The 23,037-nt window shown below is 38.6% G+C and overlaps 2 protein-coding genes across 2 annotated transcripts in view; both read left to right on the top strand.

Moving 5' to 3' along the window:
• The first annotated feature begins 724 nt into the window (after positions 1–724).
• LOC140235483 (gamma-aminobutyric acid receptor subunit beta-1-like) lies at positions 725–7,544 on the top strand. Its single transcript, XM_072315510.1, has 7 exons — positions 725–781; positions 2,959–3,176; positions 4,171–4,253; positions 4,629–4,760; positions 5,372–5,623; positions 6,378–6,532; positions 7,140–7,544. The coding sequence occupies exons 1-7, from the start codon at positions 740–742 to the stop codon at positions 7,542–7,544; spliced, it is 1,287 nt and encodes a 428-aa protein (XP_072171611.1). The 5' UTR covers positions 725–739.
• Positions 7,545–12,058: 4,514 nt separating this feature from the next.
• The window catches only part of LOC140235481 (glutamate receptor 2-like), a 28,792-nt gene continuing 17,813 nt past the window's right edge, over positions 12,059–23,037 (top strand). The window contains exons 1-3 of the mRNA XM_072315509.1: positions 12,059–12,143; positions 18,278–18,457; positions 22,007–22,261. Of these exons, the coding sequence (XP_072171610.1) occupies positions 12,059–12,143; positions 18,278–18,457; positions 22,007–22,261 (520 nt within the window). The remainder of the gene's footprint in view (positions 12,144–18,277; positions 18,458–22,006; positions 22,262–23,037) is intronic.

The raw sequence follows: 23,037 nt of genomic DNA, 5'->3' as shown, positions 1-23,037 counted from the left end.
TAACTATAATTGTTATTGTTAACATGATTGTAATGGCAAGGATTAATATCATCATGATCACTATGATTATCACGATCATCCCCATCATCACCATTATTATGCCAGCTTTCCTCCTTCGTAACGGTAAATTTAAAGGCGCTGTAACAACATGAGCTATTGTAAATGTCCTACCACAATGGGTATCTTTCGTCATCGTCCGTCATACCTTTCTCTTTCATACAGCATTGTCGATGTCATTACTTTCTTCTTCTTCTTTTTTTTTTCTCCAGTGCTGCAGAGTTGCAGCGGAATACTTCCCGGGTTCTCGCCCAGCTTCTGGACAACTATGACAAGAGGATTCGCCCAGACTTTGGAGGTGAACAGAACAGAATGCCCTATTATAGAGGGGAAAAAAAAAGAAGGGAATGGAAAAAAAGGGAAGATTACTAAATAGCAGTCATCATCATTTCGACAAAATGTTATGATATAATTGAATGATTTCCCCAGGCAATAGCAAAATTAATGGGCGTTGTCTTACCTAAAGAGAATGGGAGCATGATGTGTAAAGCCCACGCTGTATATTTGGCAGTAGATTGGGAAATGTGCTGCGAGATGTATTCGGATATACTTGCTCTTACATCCTTCAGCCGCCTGCCAAATTTCGCAAACCCATATCATAAGTTGCTGATGCTCACTACAGTTATGTATATCTTTTTACTCATTATTTCTCGCAGGTCCTCCTGTAGACGTCTACGTAAGCATGTACGTGTACAGCATGGGACCTGTTACCGAAGCTAACATGGTAAGTATAGACCATATACAGACTGTCGAAACGAAATGGTAAAAGCCAATAGAAACTTCAAGAAACTGGTAGAATATTATTGTGTTTTTCTTTCTTGTTTGCTTGTTTTGTTTAATTTTTGTTTGTTTGTTTGTTTTGCGCCACAGATGTGTATAGCAGACTGCATCCCTGTTAAGTACATTTAGGATCACGGCTTACGTTTAACTATGTCAGCACAAAAGCCTATTTATATTCGAAAATATAACTATCCTGCAAGCAATGATTCCTCAGTTTCGAAGTGTTTTTTCTGCCTTAGTAAACATGTGATACTTTCCCTACTATTCCTGACCTCTGAAAGTGACGTATTCCCACAAGAACAAAACTAATTAGATCAAATGTAAAATCAAAATGAAGAAAACAATAGAAATTTTCAGCAAAATCGGAAATAAACAAAGAACGTTATGGAATTCTCAAGCCTCGTGCAATTTCAAGCAACGGTGAAGTCCGTCTAACAATGGTTTATACAAACCGCCCACTTTACCTATAGTTATATGCATGGTTATTATTAAAAGCGTCCTTGCCAGTATTATCTGAATTTGTATGGTTGGATGCTTCGCCAGCACCCAGTGTAATTTCAACTTCTGCTGCCATGGCACCAATGCCATCTTTGAATTAATTTGACTGAGTTAATTTCACTAATGGGAAAACACTGGTTGGGCATCTTTCACCTTTAACAGGCAAATTGATTTCTCACGTACATCTTGAATACTTTGGCCCTTTCTTCTAAACCTAATTAATCCTATATTTCACAGAACTCACCTAGCCATGCAACCTTGATTGGTTATAATGATGATGAAAACTGCAATAGATACGGTACAATGCAGATTCCCGATTGCTTTTCTGAAGCTCGAAAGTTTGATACACAGCACGATTTTTTAAATACAAATTATACTGATTAAATCTCATACTCTTTAACGTTTAAAAGGTGATCAAAATCTGCTTCTCATGGCTGTTGTTATATCTAAAATCTGGTTAGCTTTTGCGATGATTTTGTATTTGAATGAAAAAATCCGATATGTATCCAGACTTAAATGTTGATGCAGTTATTCCATGTAGCCTAGTATGAACCTTGGTATGAGGTATAAGCCAGTTCGGGGTTCCACTTTGAGCATGAGCAGAAAAAGGTCATCAGAACCGGCAGAGCATGTTGGTTTTTTATTCACTGAGATAAACATCTGTGATGTAATGATTATTCAAGTGATCATTATGAGTGGTGCTTGCTAGCACATCCACCTGACAGCAAATGCGGTATTTGACAATATCAATAGAAAAAGATTGTTAATACATTCAATGCGAAATAATGAAATGGATGCTTTCCAAAGTGCTAATTGATGGATCATTCTGGTCACCTGGTCTACGCAAGTTCATTCTTTCTTTGAACATGACTGATGAATTCCATAAATTGTTACGTCGGGTAAGCTGAAATACCTTCTCTCGCTTGAAAACTCGTGGAGTGCCTAATCAACTGAGAAAGAAGAAAGGTCATTTGTACCGATGTGCCCATGAGCTAACCCCGAACTGGCTTATTCACGACAGCCTATGTGTCCACACTGGCAATACTCGCATTATCCTCTGAGGTCCTGTTAAAACAAACAGACAAACAAACAAACAAACAATAAATCAATCAATCAATGTTAACAAAGACTAACATCCCTTCACTTGATGAAAAACGCATAGACCGGTATTTGTCGTTGCAACAATAGAAGGCAACCGGTGGCCATGATAATTGGCTAAAGTATACTTGACATAACATTATAGTCTTCTTCAGCAGAATGCAGTGTTTTGAGAATGTTGACATAAATCGTTTTCCATTCATCTTAGGACGGACGTGATGAAGACAACTTAACTCAGTTCAATTCAGTTCTTTCTTCCATCCTATAATTTTTTCGTCCCTGACATATTATGCCTGATGTAACGTACAGTTTTTTTTTTTTTTCTTTTTTTTTTTTTTTTTTTTTTTTTTGGGGGGGGGGGTTAACTACTACATATAACTTTACACTATTTTTTTGATAATCAATTATTCTGACTCTTTATATTCATATTCGATATTTCATATTATTCGAACTCACCGTTGTGGTTAGTAATGTTGGCGTTATACGAAGTTTAATTTCAATCACGTGATTGGTTCTCGCTTGTAGGAATACACTGTGGACATGTACTTCCGGCAGCAGTGGAGGGACAGCCGACTGACGTATAGTGGTATAGACGGTCTCGCCCTCAACGCCGAGACTTTGACAAGTTTCTGGGTGCCTGACATCTATTTTATCAACGAGAAATCAGCGAGGTACCACACCATCCTGTATAAGAATTCTCTGCTTCGCATCAACCCAGACGGCACCATGCTTTTCAGTACCAGGTAAGCTATTAGCCTAGGAACCAGCGAAGCAGTGAAATATTGTATACTGTAGGGCCTACGCCTATACTTCCCCGTCTAAACGGAATGTTCATCCAGACGTTATCCGGAAGTTCCCCGGAAACGACAAGAGAGAAATTTTACAGGGAAAACAGAGACAGAGACAGATATTGGTCGGAGACCTTCTCCGGGTACGTTAGGCCTACTATAGTAAACTCAGCCGACCTTGGTCATTTCGCCACTGATACGCGGGAAATGTTACTTGGAGAATTATGTACCATCGACCATACCACATGGTGTGTATCGTACCACATCATTACCATGGCAGTAACATCAAGATTTCTGGCCAAGGTGACGTCACATGATTTTTTTTTTTCATAGGTTTATCTATCAGGATGTCCGCCGGACGTTACCCCGAGTCTACCCTAGACGGTCTAGGGTGAAATCTACCGTGAGGTCCTCCGGAGGCTATTACCAGGAGGCTATACATTGTGTTGTGTTTAGACATGAGGGTATAAACGTTATCCCGGAGTTGTCATGCCGATAACCAGAGTTTGAGGTCTGTTCCAAGACGCAGTAAAGAACAAAGATCATTTGAACTTTATCGTTATAGTTTGAAGTTAAAATTCACGATATAACTTTTCAAAATGAATAAAGAAAGCGAGAACAATATGTCGAAACTAAGCAAGAAAGCAACTTCAATAAAAAAAAAAAATCATCCGTAGGATTTGTTTCGATAGGGTTTATTCTACCCTTTGTGGAAAAAGAACAAAAATCACAACAACACTTTGTGTTACAAAATCAAGAATAACAAATGCTTTCGGCAATAAGTAGAAATAATTTTGGTACTAATCTCCGATAAGGTATCTGGACAGAATGCTCTTCGAAACGCGTAAAATGTTGTGGTCCCGAGGTGGTGGACTTACTCTCTCGCAATTGTTCAAGTTTCAGTCAGTGATTACTACAGGTTGTTTTGTATGAATTCTCCATTTCGTAGGTTGACGGTGACGGCAAGCTGCAACATGGACTTGTCTCACTTTCCTTTCGACAAGCAAAGATGTTCGCTGGAAATGGAGAGTTGTAAGTCTGGTATTTTCCCTTTCTTTAAAGGTTTACAACAACAACAATAACAACAAAAGAACAAAACGTTCATTGTTATACGAGTACTCCAACGATCTGCTGAAAATTATTAAACCTCTGGCTGTTTTGGAGTACATAAGAGCTATATTCAAATAATGATGACAGACCCCTCATAATATTTATTAAGGTTCTGAAGATAAATATTTCGTGCCTTTTCATTTGTGCAAATTCAAAAACATAACAACGGACCACATTGACTATACTGCACTGCATTGTCATTTAAGGCACTCAGATAGAACGTGAATGCTATTGTTATGAACGTTTATCATCTCTATAGTCATCGTTTTCGTTATCGCTTCGTTTTTGCTACTGCAGATGCTTATAGTACCAAAGACGTGTACTTCCGGTGGATAGATAGTGGCCCGATTTACACCGATCCAGATATTTCACTCCCTCAGTTCAAGATTTTGGAAAGTGAAACAAGATCAAAAATAGGCCAATATTACGGTAAGCAGAATCATTTTTTTTCTGTTTTTAATGATGACAGATAGTTATAATATCCGTCCAGTATACTTAGAGTGAGTTCTTGGAATATATATTGTATAATGTGACCCTGCATCACAAAACCAACAAAAAGTGGCACCATGCACTTAGTTTTACGTGAGGACTAAAAAAAAAATAAATAAAAAAAAAGAGTGAAATCAATCAATCAATCAAGTCAGTCTTAAGTTTTTAATATTTTCTGAAAACACTATTCTTCTACATTATTCTTCTTAAGTTCGGGATAATGAAATAAATGGGTAAGTGCATTTTCAGCAGTTTCTCTACAACATTTTTCATTTCTTAAAAATCCTTTACACACTATTGAATTTCAACTCTAATAACTTTTAAACGGATGATGCTACTGCTTTGAAAGTTGGCTTAAATCATGGGCATAAATTATATAAGATAATAATTTCATTATTCATTTATGTATCTATTCATACCTATATGTACATAAAAAGGAAAGGAAATTATGATTCCAATAGCTTCTGTGTTGTATCCTGCTGATGTCCTGAGATTACCCGTGTTATGTTTGCAATATTTCCCTGTTTCACGTTTCCCTCATCAAACATCAGTCGGAAATTATTCCATCATTGTGGCCGATTTCTTCCTCGGTCGCGACATCACCTACTACGTCATCCAGACGTACATCCCGTCGTCGATGATCACGTGCCTGTCTTGGCTGTCTTTCTGGATTAACCGTAACGCCGTGCCCGCCCGCGTCGCTCTCGGCATCACTACGGTGCTAACGATGACCACCCTGGTGGGGAACGCTGGCAACTCTCTTCCCAAGCTCTCTTACGTGAAAGCCATCGATCTCTTCCTAGGTAGGACGTGGTCATATGGAAGATTTTGTGAAGTACTTTTCAAGACCTTATTTCGTCATGTTATTATAAAAACTTTTTGTCTCTCAATTTCTAGGTTGTTGTTGTTGTTTTTTGTCTTCTTTTCTACCTCTTCCTGTCCCTAGCTTCTCATCCTGCTATTGTAATCAATAATTATTTTCGTCATCATCATCATATGACGTCACTTGTCACTCGATCTCGTCACCATCATTAGCAGCCAGTACCATCACCTGGTACCATCAATATTGAAGTATTCCTATCAGAAATAGGTTAGATTCTACTAAAGTCATAAATAGGCAAGACAAAGTGGTCACCTTTGTTATGCCATAAGCATAGCCGTGATGTTTTGAATTCGTTCTAATCTCTCCCTTTCTTTCTATCTCTCTCTTGATGAGGCAATGGACAATAATTCCCGATTAGTAGTATAGTTATTACAATTATTACATCATCATGTGTGCTTGGGAAATCTGTTATTTTTTCCTTAGTGCTACATTTCGGTTTTTTTTTTCTTTTTCTTTTTTGTCGTTAGACTCTAATTCCTAATCGTAAATGAAAAAAAAGAAGAAAACAAGATTTGTCTTGTGCATATTGTCAAAATTAGTAACTAACTTGCTCCCATTATTGCATCATTAAAAAGGAGGATAGTAAGTGTCATTACCACCCTCTTAAATAGTCTGCTTCCTTACCAAGTGTATGACATGACTCCCCCCCCCCCCCCCCCTCCTCCTTCCTCTAGGTATGTGCTACCTGTTTGTGTTTGCTGCTTTGCTGGAGTACGTTCTGGTTATCTACTACGATCAGCCAAGGTACCAGAAGGCAAGAGGTCTAATGAAAGAGATCCAGGAACAGGCCAGTGCATCCAAAGAAGACGCCGCACATGAAAACCAAGTCGTAAGTCCTGGATTCTTTTGGATGTTTGACAATCTCATTAACCTTGTTAGTGTGGTAAGGTAATGTGCTATTGCCATTTTCATAGGAGTGGGAGGGGGTAGAACAGTATTATAATGTCCGGTTTCTGTCTAGATACAATAAACGCAGGATAAGACAATGTCGTAATGTCACTCTATGGAACATAGTTGACAAATGAGAATTCATTGCTCAACAACACACGGTAATTTGTAATAGAACTAATAGAAATAATGAATAAAAATAGAAATCGCGCATAGAGTCTCACATCTCGATAAAAAGAATAAAAACAGGAAATAGATCCATGCAGAAAATGGTAGCGTTGCCAGCCTTTCAAGCAACAATTAAGTGAGTGTTATCACACTCATTACTTGCATCATTTTTTTTTTTTAGTCTTGCTATAGGTATACGACTATGTTAATAATTGTGTCTTTATCCTTATGTTTATGATGATGATAATGATTAGTAGTAGATTATTAACATTATTAATACAGTACTATGATTTGCATCACTAGTAGTATCATCGTTGCAGTCATCATCATGATCATTATCATCATTACTATCATCACTTTATACTTGCATGTAATTACAGGCTATCGATATCGAAGACGAGGAAGACAAAAGAGCGTCGAACTCCCGATCCGCCAAGAACGGATCTGCGAACAAGAGCATGCGACCACCGAATGCCCAGCAGATTAGCCAACGGGCTGGAAAGGGCGCGGGACCAGCCGGACCCGGAAATAGCAGGGACGACTACGGTATCATCGAGGGGAAGGTTTCGAAGGAAGAACCCGACTGCATGGAGGAGACGATATGCTCGTACACGGAGTCGATAAGGGAGAAGCTGTGCGTGTTCGGCTTCAACCCCTACTCCATCGACCGGACATCACGGATCGCCTTCCCTCTCATTTTCACCGTACTCAATCTCATTTATTGGCCATACTATCTCGTGTTCGACAACATTACTATAGAAGAACTTCGAAACCTACCCGGCTAGGCATTTGATATACACATAGTACAAAATTAAGCATTACACACTTTAATGATATGCATGATAGAGTCAGATCAGCAGATTGTCGTATTTTCTATTTTTTTTTTTTTAAACGTGCTCAGGCAACGATAATCATTTGTTTTTCAATTGATTAGTGTGATACAATTAATGATAGTTATTTGGTAGTTATAATGATAGTTATAAGAACCTTGATAATCATAATTTCCTCAGTTGTAGTAAAATTGAAAATCATAAGAACATCACTCATTCTTGATTACATCATTGATAGCAAATACTTTGAGTGTGTCAATTGGAACAAGAGCATCGACGGAGGAAAGTCCTTGACAATCAAAATCATTGTATAGACTTTATACCAGGCTGAACATGAGTTTTAAGGGATGATACGGTATTGGCTGAGGTGAGGATTCAGCTTTTAACTTTATGTGAGATACTTAAAAACCACTTCATGAAATGTTAAAGAGCATACAATTCTCAGAGGAATTCAAAGTTTACCTGATTTGATGAAAATCGTGGCTAAAATATAAAAAAGTAAAACAAAGCACCACTAATAAAAGGTGGGTCCCACCTTTTATCAAGATCGCTTTGTTTTGGATATCTAAGTCATTTCAAAACCAATTTGTATCAAATAAGCTTTAAATTCCTCTTAGAATGATTATGTTCTTTCATATTCCATAAGAGATTTCTCATCATCTCAAGAAATCATCATCAAATTGCTAAGTTGGCATGTCAGAAGCACAGAGAGAGAGAGCGAGAGAAAGAGAGAGAGAGAGAGAGAGGGGGGGGGGGAGAGAGAGAGGGGGGGGGGAGGCCTATGATATTCGACTGGTTTAGGGAGACACACATGCGTCAGCCAAAGTTTCCATTTGTTCGTTTTGTGCTACATCCGAGAGGTACCTTAAACGAGTGCAATACAAAGATAAGGATATTTGTTAAGAACGCGTGTATAATGACATACTGTGATGCAACTGGCGTTTAATATCAACCAACCTTTTTTTGTACTTTTGTATTACCTCACGATGATTAAGATTACCTGTGCGAAATGATTAGTGTTCTAATGAAGTGGAAATACTGCTGCTTTTGATTTGTTTTAAGTTTTCGATTTCTAAGAAACAATTTGGATATCAATCTTTTTTTAGCAACTGCTGAAAAAGACATTAATCAGGAGATATGGCAAGTGGAGCCAAAAGAAAGTTCAAAAGGACATGTAAAATGGATAGGAAACGTGCATTGTCTCAGATGAAATGCACATGTAATAATCTGAATTATCAGCCAAATAAAAACAAACATCAACAATGGGTGATGACGAAAAATGTAAGTGGAGTTTTGGAAAGCAAAACACTACATTCAAAAGACTCATCAGTGGACGATCGTGTTAATTAGATGTCGAAATTTTTTGTGATAGAAAGACGAAAGTGTGTGACGAAAGAACGCAATTTTTTTGTGTATTTGATAGATTTGATATGTATCTTAGTGAGATGAACAACGAGTTTTGTTTAAAAATATTTTGCAAACATTGTATGTTCACCTTGATGAAAGAGCAGCCACGTATTATCTTTTTAAGAGTCAGCACAACCAAATGGTATCGTTACATTTCATTAATTTACGTTTGTTTTTTTATTTAGTATTTTCAATGTAACTGAAATATCGTTTAAAAATGTGGCCACTACCACACACATTGACTGAGGAACATTCATTATAGAGTGGTGCACAATGCATGTGTTTTACGGCCTGTTTTACCATGACAATCGAAGTTGATTTCAAATTTATATTTTGTAATTTAAGTTTTTAAGATATCATTTATAAGTCTTCATGTATTTTTTATTTATAGTGGGTTACGTTGAATAAGTTAATATTTTACAGTCATGCATCTTAGATGCATACATGTACATGAGGATGAATGTATTAGTAATACGATTAATTTGAAAAAAAATATATTATTCTGGAACTATATTTTCACAAAGCGATGTCGTGTTGTAGATTGGAGGAGTAAAGCTTTTTATTCATTTTGTATTAATCGTCATTGGTACTACCACGTGCTCCGTCCTTCCGTTTTGTGTGAATCTGAAAGAAAATAATGTGCGGCTAACATCATGTTGGCAGAAGGAACGTCTAACAGTTTAAATAGCTGCCCCTCCATTTCGCCATTCTTTTTCTTTAAACCTCTTGCGTTTCCTCGGTACGTCCCCAAGTAAGCGTCCTTCGTTTGCTAGTAGGCCTACTTGCGCAGGTGTTTTGAAACTCCCGTTATTTTGATTAGTCATTATAACATCATGTTATCTCTGTTGCATCATTTTGAACCTCTGAAAAAGAATACCATTCTATTTCACCATGCAGAGTGGGTTTGCCCATGGAGCATTCATCGTGAGAGGAAGGTCCTATTGCTGACACAAAGAAAGTCAGACGTGACGTTCTGGTTATTATTGTGTGTGTGTGTGTGTCTGTGTGTGTGTGTGTGTGTGTGTGCGTGTACGTGTGTGGGTGTGTGTTTGTGGAAAGGGGAAAACATTATTTTAGCGAAAATATATTATCAACATAAATATCTACCCACATGAAGTACACTGATACTTTCCAGAATTTCGTGTCACGTGATCAGACACTAGCTGGCGCTGTTTAAGATAGTTCTCTCGACAACATTAAAGTGTACGCTTATGTGGCAAAGATTTGCTTCGTTGGTATTCTTTTTTTTTAATTCAGTCAGAGTAGTTGTTTGCTTCCATCCAACAAAAAGCTAAAACAAAATATAAAGCATACATTTCACAAATTATGCTGTATAAACAATGGAAATACGTTTAGTACAAGATGAATCATAAAGAACACGCAAAATTGAAATAATGCATACAAACACACCCGTTCATGCACACATACATACTCACACACACATAGTAGACATACATACAGACACACATACTACATATCCATACAAACATAATCATGCGCATACAGAACAGATACAAAATGTATACGTATCATCATACACACACGCACTATGCACACATACAGCGTCGTGTCTTTCGCGGCTTGCATGGTACTCTTCTCAAAGTAACTGATAACAACATCACCGGATGATAAAACCACATTATTTCTTTGATTTCATTAAATTTTGTGTAGTTGTACATATAATCTGTATCAAACATCCCGACACTCATCCATGTCAAGCACGCATTCACCTTTACAAAATGTATCAATGCTGAGCGTATAGGGATCTGATCTTCAATTCACGATCATTATACATCGCAACATTTTGATAAGGATCTCACCGAGCATTATGTAGAAACCCTGCACGGGTAACTTCTTTCTCCAAGCTGAGCGATCAGTTTATCCCTCTCCTGAATAATATGTCAGCCATGGTTATCAATATGCCCGTCTGCGGCCCTGCGCGAGAGACGCGAAATTGCGCGTTGAATAATTGATGAGCCGCCAGCGCGAGCGGGCCCCAGCGTGATTTGTGACGATTCCCCGGGAGAGGCGCCGGGGGTGAGATATATGGAGGCTACGTATAAGTGGAGCCCATCATTCACGCTTCAGTTAACTAAGGAAAAGGGAAGCCAAAAACAAGAACACAAGGAAGACAAAACAAAATGAAATAAAGACAAAGGAATGAGAGTGAGAAATAGAGGAGGAGAAAACGAGGGGTGAGAGAAAGTGACTGGAATAATTCGCATGATCACTTGCATGGACTGTAAAGGATCCTTCTCCTCTTTTTCGTCGCCGGAATTTACCCCGTACAGCGCTTTCCTTTTGTTTAATAGGACCTCACGCCGTTTTAGCGTTTTGTCCTGTCTCGGTAGATATTCACGTGTTTCACGGCTTTCTTTAAAATGAAATGTCTATACACTGCTATTTTCAATCATAGCTGCAGAGGTATTCATGTTTCGCCGGTAGCATTTTAGAAAGTAAATGGAATGTTGAAACTAGGGAACTGATCAACAATAACAAAAAAGAACAACAACAAACCAACAGGATTATCGTTATTTTTTATTGCAAATTCGTTGAGGAAAGTGTCACTGAAGCATAGAACTTCTGACAGCTGGTTGCTGAAATATTGAGTGCCTTATAGCAGTAGTGACTGTTACAGCGATTATCTGTGAAAAAGCAGCGGAGGCGCCATTTTAGAGTACGCCCGCACGTCCCTCTTTCGACGCACATTACCATGATGCAAGCCATGAAGGATCTATGATCTCATTGCTGTTAGACCTAACCCCACCCCCACCCCCGCTCCTTGGGAAGTGACATCTGTAGTCGGCGAGGAGCACGCTGTGTCCGCGAAGGGGCAGACGGGTTATACGCCTCTTAACATCACCGACTTTCTTCGGCCGATGATGTTTCGACGGGGGTGAAGTAAAGACCGGTAGGATTTTTCGAGAGGAAAGGGAGAAAAGGTCGTGTCGATACCAGGAACTTTGCACCGAAGGCTTGAGCAAAAGGTATCCAGGAGACTGACACGCTTTGGAGATCTTTAGCTCGTTGTCGTACATACCCTCTGCGGCAGATAGACAACGATGAATCAACAATATATTTTGGGAGCCTTCGTCGTGGTCTTTGCAGTGTTGCCCGCCACCAAAGCAGCATACCAGATAGTGGTCCGTAAGTTTACACACGCTTTGTAAAGTCCTTACTAGTCGTTACTTATCTGAAATAAGTTAGAATGATGCATACATAATAATTATTATTTACACTCGATTGTTTGTCTTCGTATGCATTCGCGACTTCATTGACGTCAAAGTGTAATCAATAATGTTTGATGATCTCACCTCATGTGGGTTGCTTTATATATTCATTATATATATATATATACACCAAAAATAATTATTGACAGAAATGTTCCCTAAATTGTTCATCGATTATAAGTTGAATGCGCATGTTTCGTGAACAAAATTTTTGTGTATTATTGAAAGTAAGTGTACACCTTGTTCTCAGAATCATTTAAGGCTGCTTCATAACTTAACCTGTTGGTTTCTTGCTGTTGTGGTTATATATATATATATATATATATATATATATATATATGGACAAGGTGTACAGCTGCTTTCAATAAAAACTTCCCCCGTGGGGATGATGTTTCACTAAGCACATTACAACCTGGTTTTTCCTCAATTATACCCTATGTGACTCGTGTTTTCTCGGGCCTTTTTCCGAAATGCTTTTTTAAAGTTATAAGCAGCGTTTAGCCGAATGACATTTATCAATAGTCTTCTATTCATCTTTTTAACACAAAACTCTCCTAATAATCACATAATAAAATGTCATGATAATTTGTTCTTTTCCAAAGCTCTCGGGCACGAGAGTAATGGCCATCATCATGCACTCCTTCCAGAGTAAATTATCGTCTTGACCATAATTATTATAATATCTACATTCATTAAGTTCATAAACGGCTGGGTGTATGTGTGTAAATTAAGCAAGCGAACTGACATCGCCGTGATCTTCAAAGTCCCAAGAAGTGAGAGATTATGACCACACGACAAGAACAAGGCAGCTTGTTTATATATCTCGCTCTCATTCATAGGCAAACTTCGTACCGCCAAGCTTTTCTGAGAACCTTTGACTGCGAGTAATTATTATTTGCCTTCAATTCATGCAAGCGTATAGCTCAGTGATAAAGTTTTCACGACCCTTGATGGCGCGGACGCTACCCGTACACTCTCCCGTCTCCAACCGCCTTACCCAACCATGTTTGCTCCCAATGGTATTCTTAATATTCGCTGCGCTACAAAAACTCATGAATATTTTGCAAGACTGGAGGACGGTCTAGCAAACTACAGCATTATAATACTTGAAATTGCGCTCTCCTTTTACAGGACGCCAAATAATGATAATTTCATTGGCCTTGATATCTAAGGAAGACAACTGGGATTGGATTAGAATGATGTATCGTTTGGATGAAACTGCCCTCTTTTTTCTGCGATATGAGATGAAGTGCTCTGCGGAACTCGTGCTACTATCGTGACTTTCGATAAGGGTATCGATACTCTCCAACAGCGTAGAAGAGGATACGCATTGACAATTATTGCTATGTTATACGCATTATACGAGTTATTCATGCGCGTTTACCAAACATTGCTTCTCCCACTTTTTATCTACTCGAAACATTGACGGTCCTCGTCGAGTGTGTATGTTTGTTTGTTTTTTCTGTTGTATGTTCTGTCGTGGTGTGAACCCCCTCTCTCTGTCTCCCCTCCATCTCTTTCTTCATTTCTCTTTACCTCTCACCCATCTCCCTTCTTATATTTTCCATGGACAAAATGAAACGATATGTTTGTCAGATGGGATGTCTCTCAGTATAAAGTCATGTTCTCTCTCTCTCTTTTTTTTTTTTTTTACATGACGTTGAAGAATGTGTACAAGTGATGGCGCCACATTTGACCTGACAGAGGTCATTACAGTGTCCATCCCATCCCACGCCCAACCCCGACCCTCGGCCCCCAACACTCGGCCCCCAACACTCGGTCCCCAACCCACAGCCCCCGCACCCACTCACATATAACTGATACACTGTCAAGCGACTTCTATAACGCGGTATCAAAAATAGATCTCCTTGTAATTCTCAATTCAATTGAGATTTATCTCCATTCTATTCGTTCACAAAAAACGACACTTAAAAATATGAAGTGTATTATATGAATGTGTATGAATACAGCCATTATTTCATCATTTTCTAGAAAATTCATAATGAAAGTATGATGGCATATAATAAACATACAATTTTGTATGTTTTGTATGTTTAGTTTACAGGATATACCTTGCACATTCACAGGTTCTTGCCTATAAAGGTGTCATTGTCCTTACATTTTTGTTTGTTTGTTTGTTCTTGTCATTCTTAGATATACAGGGAATAGAAAAATTTGACGTTTGATATAAACTCTCAATAAGTTTTTTTTTCTATGCTTATCTGAATGATTTTGCATCAAGAGTGTCTACTAAAATAAGCCAGATTAATCAAAATGAGTTACTTTTGATATAATATTAATATGTGTATTCTTATTACATTAGCATCAGATGTTTTATGAAGAGCGATGTTACTTTATTCGTTGCGCGCTAGCTTGTCTTAATTCTATCAACCACTGAAGATATTCGGCGCCATTTTGTCTGATGCTATTTTTCACCGCGTTGCTATATTAATGATATAATGCTGGAGATCATAGAATTCAGAGCTCAATCAATCATTCTCCTAAATGTTGCGAAGATTCTGGCCAGAATATGGTCTAATCTTTTCTATCTCTCTCTCTCTCTTCAAGAGACCAGTTACCGAGTCTCCTCGCCGGCTATATACAGGGAACGATTATATTACAATGGCTTATGCATTGCAATGCGTGTACCTTGCATTTTAACTCCACAGCATAATGTAAAATCATTGTCACCTACTCGTCTGTTCAAGAGGCACAAACATGAATTATTGATGGAGGTTTAGTCTTTCTCGCTTTACACAATCATGTAGATAATGTCGATATATTCTTAATGTGAGATGAGTGTATTTAAACACACACACACACCATAATATATATTATGGTGTGAGTGTGTGTTTAGATACACTCATCTTACATTAAAAATATATCGACAATATCGACATTATCTACATGATCTATTATATATATATATATATATATATATATATATATATATATATATATATATATATATATGTATGTATATACACATATATAAATCATCATCAAATTTTGATTACGTCCGGGCACGTGTCCCAGACCTATGTGCATAATTTATGTGTGTGTGTGTGTGTTGTGTGTGTGTGTGTGTGTGTGTGTGTGTGTGCGTGCGTGTGTGTGTGTGTGTGTGTGTGTGTAGTGTGTGTGTGTGTGTGTTTAAGTGAATGCGATCAATGTTTTTTGGTCTTCTGAGGGATGCGGAAATTTTTGAGGGTTTTGGGGGTAAGTTATGAGTTCTTTTTTTTTTTTATTAGTGCATTAGATACAGTGAACGCGTTGATTTCCTATGTGATTGGTGCTGGAGAAAGGAAGTCAGTAATCTCTTACAGATGCTGCAACCCCCTCACATGTTTAGCTCTTTTAGAAAATGGGGAAAATGGGAAAAAAGAAATATAAAAAATCACAAAGCTATGATTCTTTAAGAGTTCCGCCCTGAGATTCTTCACATCAGAGTGGATGGGGGTATATTGTACATCGACCCTTGATATCCAGAATGGCCCTCGATAAAAACAAAACAAAAACAAACAAAGAAAAAACAACAAAAAACAACATCAACAACAACAATAACGACAAAAGTTCAGTGGACCTTGTTTTACAAGAAAGGAGTACGAAGAGGAGGAGGAGTGCTGATTTGGAAAAAAAAATGGAAAAAAAAAGGGAATCAGATAATCAAGAAAAACAGTGAGGAAAGAATAAAATACAAGAAGTACTTTGGAAACAAGGAAAGTAATACGAGAATAGTTGCAAGTCATGTCCTGAAGATCGGGCGTCTCAGCATGTCTAATGATGCAAGGTGCCCCAATGTAACATTAGTTTGCCCTTCTCTGGATTTACACAGTCTACTTCGTTTTGTCATCTTCCTCCTAATGTAGCATGTCCACTGATACTAGTAGTCCGATTCGATTTATTCCGCATGTGTCTTCGCTTCCGCAATTGTAAGCGTGTTAATGTATAGAGGCAGACCTGTCCCAAAGCTTCTATGGTGTCCTCAAAGATGACTTCGTTTCCTTTTTCTTCTTCTTCTTCTTCTTCTTCTCTTTCTCCTTCTCCTTCAGCTGTGTCTTCTCAGTAACCCTCCCTTCTGGATGGCTACTTCGCTGGTGTGAAGAAAAGAGAGAATTTTCAATGATTAGTTCATGAATACTTGATCATCCTTGGGGATATAGTAAACCCTCACCCAGAGCGGGGCGCGTATCAATTTAAGACAGTCGTAATTACGCGAGGAGAATTACCCCCTTGATGGCGTACGCACAACGCACAGAATCGCAGAGAGAAAGAGAGAGGGGAAGGGGGGGGGGGGGCTCAACAGATTATAATCTCACTTAAACGTCCACTGCGTTTCACACGTCGAGGAAGGATTCTTTGATATCTTTTTTTCACACCTGGTATGAACCATCTTTCTGAATGTAAACCTTTAGAACATTCCCAGACAAGCTCACACATTGAAATTGATACCATTGGACGGTGTAATATGGTGGTGACAGACTTTGTTGATTATTGAAAAAAAAAAAGTCACAAAAAGTATGTGCTTCAATCCTCCTCAAAGTTCATCTGTCGCACTCCACTCCCTGGGGGTAAGGAAGATGCTAATCATGCTAATCGCACCTTTATCGAAAACTTCGCGCTTCAAAGGGAGCACGCCGGGGATACGGTGAATATCAAAGACTCTTAACCTTCAGACGGAGGTCGTGATTTTATTTTGTTTAAATCAGTTGCTTTACACTTGGCGTACTAACGAGTCTGTTTCGTTGTCATCGGGAACCATACAACCCATCTAGAATAAACAAATGAACGTAACATAAACAAGTACAATGCTGCAAGATTGAAGCTTCCTATTCTTGATCGTGTATTAACGTAGCATTGATCAGCTGGCTATGCGTTTTTCTCTGGTGCTATAAGCGAAAAAGCGAAAAACTCTCACTCGCTCCCTCTTTATCTCCCACACATGCACACACTCACACACATAAGCACATACAGATACACACAGATAACATAGGCAAACACACACAATCGCAATCAGACACACAGACACACAGAAACTTGTTAATCGGGGTGGGGTTCTTATACGGTCCCTTGGTATACCATCAATGTTTTAAGAGAAATGCTAGCGTTAGTTGTGAAAACAAACTAAATATTAAAGTCACGCATCATTTTGCAATGAGCTTTGGGGTCTTGGGACCAGCATCAGCCGACGTGTAGTCCCCGTCTCTATGCGAAAGGAGCCCTCGATGTGCAATCTGGACATTCGCTCACAGCAAACCTAATGGCAGGTCTGCAGTGTTGCGACTGCAAATCAGCAAAGCATTCTATGTACACAAACGAAAATAAGCAAAATGGCGCTGGGAATTGTGAAACGTGATGTGACTGTGTGAAGAACATTCTGCTCTCGTTTTTAGTCTACTGCATGGTAAACAAAATAATTCAAAATGCAGCTCCCTTTGTTGAAATGGTGCATTTGATGCTTCAAGTAACATGATAGATTAGAAATGAGTCCAATTTTTCTTTCCACGGCATGAGACAAATCTCAAGTGACAGATGAAGCGAATTTACATTGTTCTCATGGAAGTGTTGCCAGAATGAAATAATTCGTCAGTCTGTTTGTATTTCTGAATTAGATCAATTACCTGCACAAAATGTCGAAAAAGAGACTCCGGTTTTACCATTGAGAGCAGTGTACAATCTGATATCATATCAACGACAATAGCATTAATAAAAATGTTATGTGATATGTGTTGTCGTGAAAATCATGGGAGTAAATTTGTGATATTAACATAATGTAGACAGACAGGCTTTTACGTCGAAAAGGCTATATTATGATCAAAATATTGTCATGACCAAACTCCGACAAGCCGTTAACTGATGGGGCCTAACAGTTTGTCTCAAATACTAAGTCAATTCGAAACGAGATTCTGAGATGGAAGTTGATGGGTTTTTGATCTTTATACTTTTCTCCCTTTCTCTCAAATCGTCCTCTATCTGCCCTTTACAAACAACAACAACAACAACAACAACAACAAACAAACAATTTTTTGCTGTCGCCACTTCATTTCGAAGGTGGAATCTACGACGAGAACTTGGCGCCACATGACCCGAAAGCAGTGGGCTTTCGTCGCGGCATCCTCCGTTACAACGTCCGCAGCAACGAGACGGATGACGCCCTCAACGCCCAGTTTCTCCTGCTCGGTATTGAGGACCGAGTCCAGATCAACAACAGCTACCATCTCACCAGTGCTAGTAAGTATATCTCCAAGATTTACTCTCCTACCAGTCTTATATAATACTCTTCAAACAATCAGAATAATACATTTCCAGCATCCATGACATTATAGTATAATCTGCTAGGTTTTAATATTGGATCCCGTGAGATTTTTGTGCCAAAATTGATTTTTTGTTGTTGTTGCAAACTTTGTCAGTTTGGGGGTGCTGAATCTAAAAAAAAAAAAAAAAAAAAAAAAAGCTTTCGTTTCAGTTTTCCCAACCACGTCTTTAGCCGCCATTTTGAATTTCAAAATGGCCGCCATAGCAAATTGTATTTTGCCCCATATCTTGTAGTGTAAGCATTGTAGAAGGTTCAAGTTTGGGTGCAAAAAGCATGGTTGCGATGTCAGACTTCAGTTGGCACCACTGAAAGGATGACCAAGCAGACCTTTGTTGTTGTTTTTTCGCAAAAACAAAAACAAAACGAAAACGGCAGAGCTTCTCTGAACAATGTTAATTGTACTCTTGGTATCTCCGTTTCCTTGATGATGCAGTAAGCAGAGCAAAGATCTATCCGGAGAATGAAAATGTCAGTGCATAGGGAATATAATTATCTCTGATTTCCCAGTTGCTCTTGAAGTAGCACCTAGTACATGCAATGGAATGAGATTATCTGCTTCTTCATTGTGAGTGACGGGTGAAAGCTCCCATGGCATCGATGATGAACCCTTTATTTATTTTGATATGGTCTCTGTGTCAGATGGAATTGACTACTCGGTGTTTCAGCTTTCAGACTGACTATTTGGCTCATTTTGGGGGGTTTCTACGGCATGAATGAATGAACTTTTGTTAGTTAGAATGAAGAGAAGGCCATATGGGATGAAAGGTTAATTACAGAGAGCCTATACTTTACATTGTATCATATAGCAATGACTGGATGAATACAGGTTTATCATTGCCAGTGATTACAGATTACACTCCGTTGTAAATGGCATGGAATACAGAAAGCTACTTTTAAGCTCTTGTCAATACCATGACCATAGCTCGTCACTGATAACAAGCTGCTAGTATCGTGAAAATCGTTATAGACCACTGTTGACTCATGACTTTATACAAGCTGCTATTTTTTTTTTCCGGGCATTACAAGGAATAATAAAAAGAGAAAAACAAACAATCGAAGATTAATTCGCCTAACATTGAAATCAAATCACATTGGTATCTTGGCACCGTATATTGTTTTCATGTATACACGCGTCGAGCATTTGTGCACTCGTGTGTTACAAGCATGCCGTCCACTAGCTGGGTTTCAAATGTAGAAAATTCATGAACATGTTCTGCATCATTTATGGATGCAAACGTGTTCCTTCCTGTTAGATCGCTGCAGTATGTTCATAGAAGAGAGCGCGACATATTATCCGAGTAGGAGTATTATTATGTCGGAGCCAAAAGACCCAGCGCTGTATGCGCGAAATTTGCGATGCGAATCGGCCTTCTGAAAATAACAGGAACTTTGATGAATTATTGATAGATCTGCCATCCCACGCGTTCAGGCAGGGTAATATTATCTATCTTTTCCGGACGCTCAGGCAACACAACAACTCTCCTCCTAAATTATCAGTAGGCAAAGGAAAAAGCGCTTATTTTTTTTTTTTCAAATTACACAATTACGCACCTCCAATCAAAATTCCACCAGGAGTATTTGGAGGGGAAACTTCCAAGTACACAGATTGGATATTATCCAGTGTACGACTTTAAAATAATTTAAACATTTTTGTGAAAATTGTATTTTTCGATGACTGCGTACATGCATAGGGTAGCTCGTTTTAATGATAACATTAAAGCAATTATGATCAGTGCCAACAAATTTTACGCTAGGCTACATTAGCGGTAAATGTTTGATCACGATCGCTGTGATCAACTCTAATTATTCAACTGGCGTGTATGCTTGAGCAGTTCGAGTAATCATAGAGCGGCCATCTTGAGTCAATTGCAAGTTCGTGACACATTTGAGACTCACATCAGCTGTGAAGTAGACTGGTAACCTTCGAAGGCAATATGCTGTACTCACAACATTAGGTAAGCAAAGTTAATTAGGTTTACAATTTCATGCCAAGTATATATCATTTTAAGAAAATGCTTTAAAACAGTCAATTAAAACGCGTTTTCCCATGGGGGCTTGTGATGCACAACAAAAATGGATGGAAAATGAATGAATGAATGAATGAATGAATGAATGAATAAATAAATAAATAAATAAATGAACGAATAACGAATGAATGAATGAACTGTCTACGGCATGAATCATCTACGATGTGGTACAATTTTCTTTTTGCAGAGTAATATATTTTTGACGTGTTCTTTTTTTCAGTTGTATAAAGAAGTTCAACTTACTTCACTATAACTCACATACTGTGCACAGACCGATACATTTCACTTATTGTGTTCAACAATAAGTTATTCTAAAAGCCACTTACCCACTAGACTAATTCATTCAGACGTTGGGGATTCATCATCTGTTAAAAGAGAAGCTGCGGTCATTGTGCGTATCAGAGATTGCTTTGAAACATATTTGCTTTGTGCAATTATTGCATACTTATATTTACACCGATTATTATGTTAGAGAAAAAAAATCTATCAAACATAAAGTTCCAACCTCCAAACTCACTCAGCTCATTTATCCTATGTGAGGTGTGCAAATTTGTTACAGACAACACGTAATCCAGGGACAATTAAAAAATACAATGTTTCCCTTCACCATAACCTTCTTTTAATAAAAGTATCACACATTAGGAATTTCTCTTACCTATCTTTCCTTCCAATCTTTTCTCGGGGAGTCAGATTTGTAAAATGAATCTATGTTGTCTAAACTACTCCAATCATCCTACGCCGAACCCAGTCCGTATGAATGTCAATTTATTGTCTCATTTCTTCATTTCTCATATAGTGTTGTATTTCTTGCGGTCAGATTAATGTATGTATTCTGTTTCATGTAAATGATAAAACAGAAACCAACAAAAGCAAAATCTATATCAAAATAACTAATCGAATCGAATCAAATCAAATCAAATCAAATCAAATCAAGGCTGCTGAAGTAATAATCACATGTTGATGTCACCGCTGTTTACCACATCACAGGAAAATGTCGTAGTTGTCCTTTGTATAGATTATGAACACATGCATACACACACACACGCACACACATACACACACACACGCACACACATACACACACACACACGCACACACACACACACACACACAAACACGCACACAAAAAACCGTTAACGTCTATCCAGATTAAACTTATTTGTGTGTGTAATGTAACGTGCGTGGCAGATTTGGTTCGTTCAATCCAACTACTTTTTTTTTTTTTTTTGCAGTACAACGAAGAGAACTAATACGTTTATACTCAATATAGAAGAAATGATTTGATTTTGATACAGTAATTCATGACATTTGTATCAATTGACTGGTTCTGCTGAGAGTAGAGATACCGTGCCTGCATTGAAGAAATCTATCTCTCTGTGAAAATATCTAGCTCTCTCCTTCATCCCCATCTCGTTAATTTGACACCATTTTGATCAGTTTGTGAGGCCTTCGAGGACGGCCAGATGTTGATCACAGGCGATGGTCACCCAAGCACCATCCACAATGCCGCCTACGCCAGCACAGCGGTTCAAATCCCCTATTTCGTCACGGGTCTGGCCCCGCACGACCTTTATCCGGACTTCTCTTCGTCCTACCTGCTGTCTCTGCAGCCTCAGATCCTGGAGCCTCTTGTCGATTACATCACCTACTTCCGGTGGGACGAGCTGGCCTTCCTCTATGAGGGAGAAGAAGGTGAGTGTTTATTCCCTGTCCGACTTGTTTTGTTTGTTTGTTTCATTTTCTATCTGAGAAGATGGCTGGATATCCCATGTTTAGCTACACTATTGCTGGTCTTCCATGGGTTCCAGTAACTGTTGGATGTGAGGTGGGACCACTTCACCAAGACTTGTGCCAAGACTGCCCTCCTGGATGAATAAATAAATGAGTAATGAATAATGCCATTAAACACAAAGTAACAACAACAAAACAACAACAACAACAGTAACAACAACAACGACAACAACAATATAGTGATTTCTGGAAACTCGTGTTGTAAAAGGGCTGTGATTTTGCTCAGTCGGTATAGCGCGTTTGCCTCCAGATTCAAAGTACCAGGGCTAGATTCCCGAGTCTAACTGAGCAATGTTATGTGTTATCATACCGTCCCCTCTACAGTAACAGGCAAAATATTCTGTCCCTCGGATAGGACATAAAATGAAGGCCCCATATGTGAGAGAGTCACAACTCATGCACGTAAAAGATCCCTCTTTATTCATTCATTGCAAAGAGCAGGGTGCATAACCGGGTAGGTCCAGCCTCGCATCCAGGTAAACCCCATGGAAGACCAGCTTAGTATAGCTGAACATAGGCTATATCCAGCCATCTGAAACAATCAAAATGGATTATGAAAACGTTATGAATCACTATGTCCCACGTGGTTTTGAAGAATAAAGTCGATCCACACGTACAGAATGGCAGAAGCTTCATAGGGGACTCAAGTATTTATGAAAGTTATTGAATTTTAATGA

This window comes from Diadema setosum, chromosome 11, assembly GCF_964275005.1.
Source record: "Diadema setosum chromosome 11, eeDiaSeto1, whole genome shotgun sequence".
NCBI classification, from domain to species: domain Eukaryota; kingdom Metazoa; phylum Echinodermata; class Echinoidea; order Diadematoida; family Diadematidae; genus Diadema; species Diadema setosum.
Note: the sequence above shows the minus strand (reverse complement) of the source record. Positions and strands in the feature narration are given on the sequence as shown.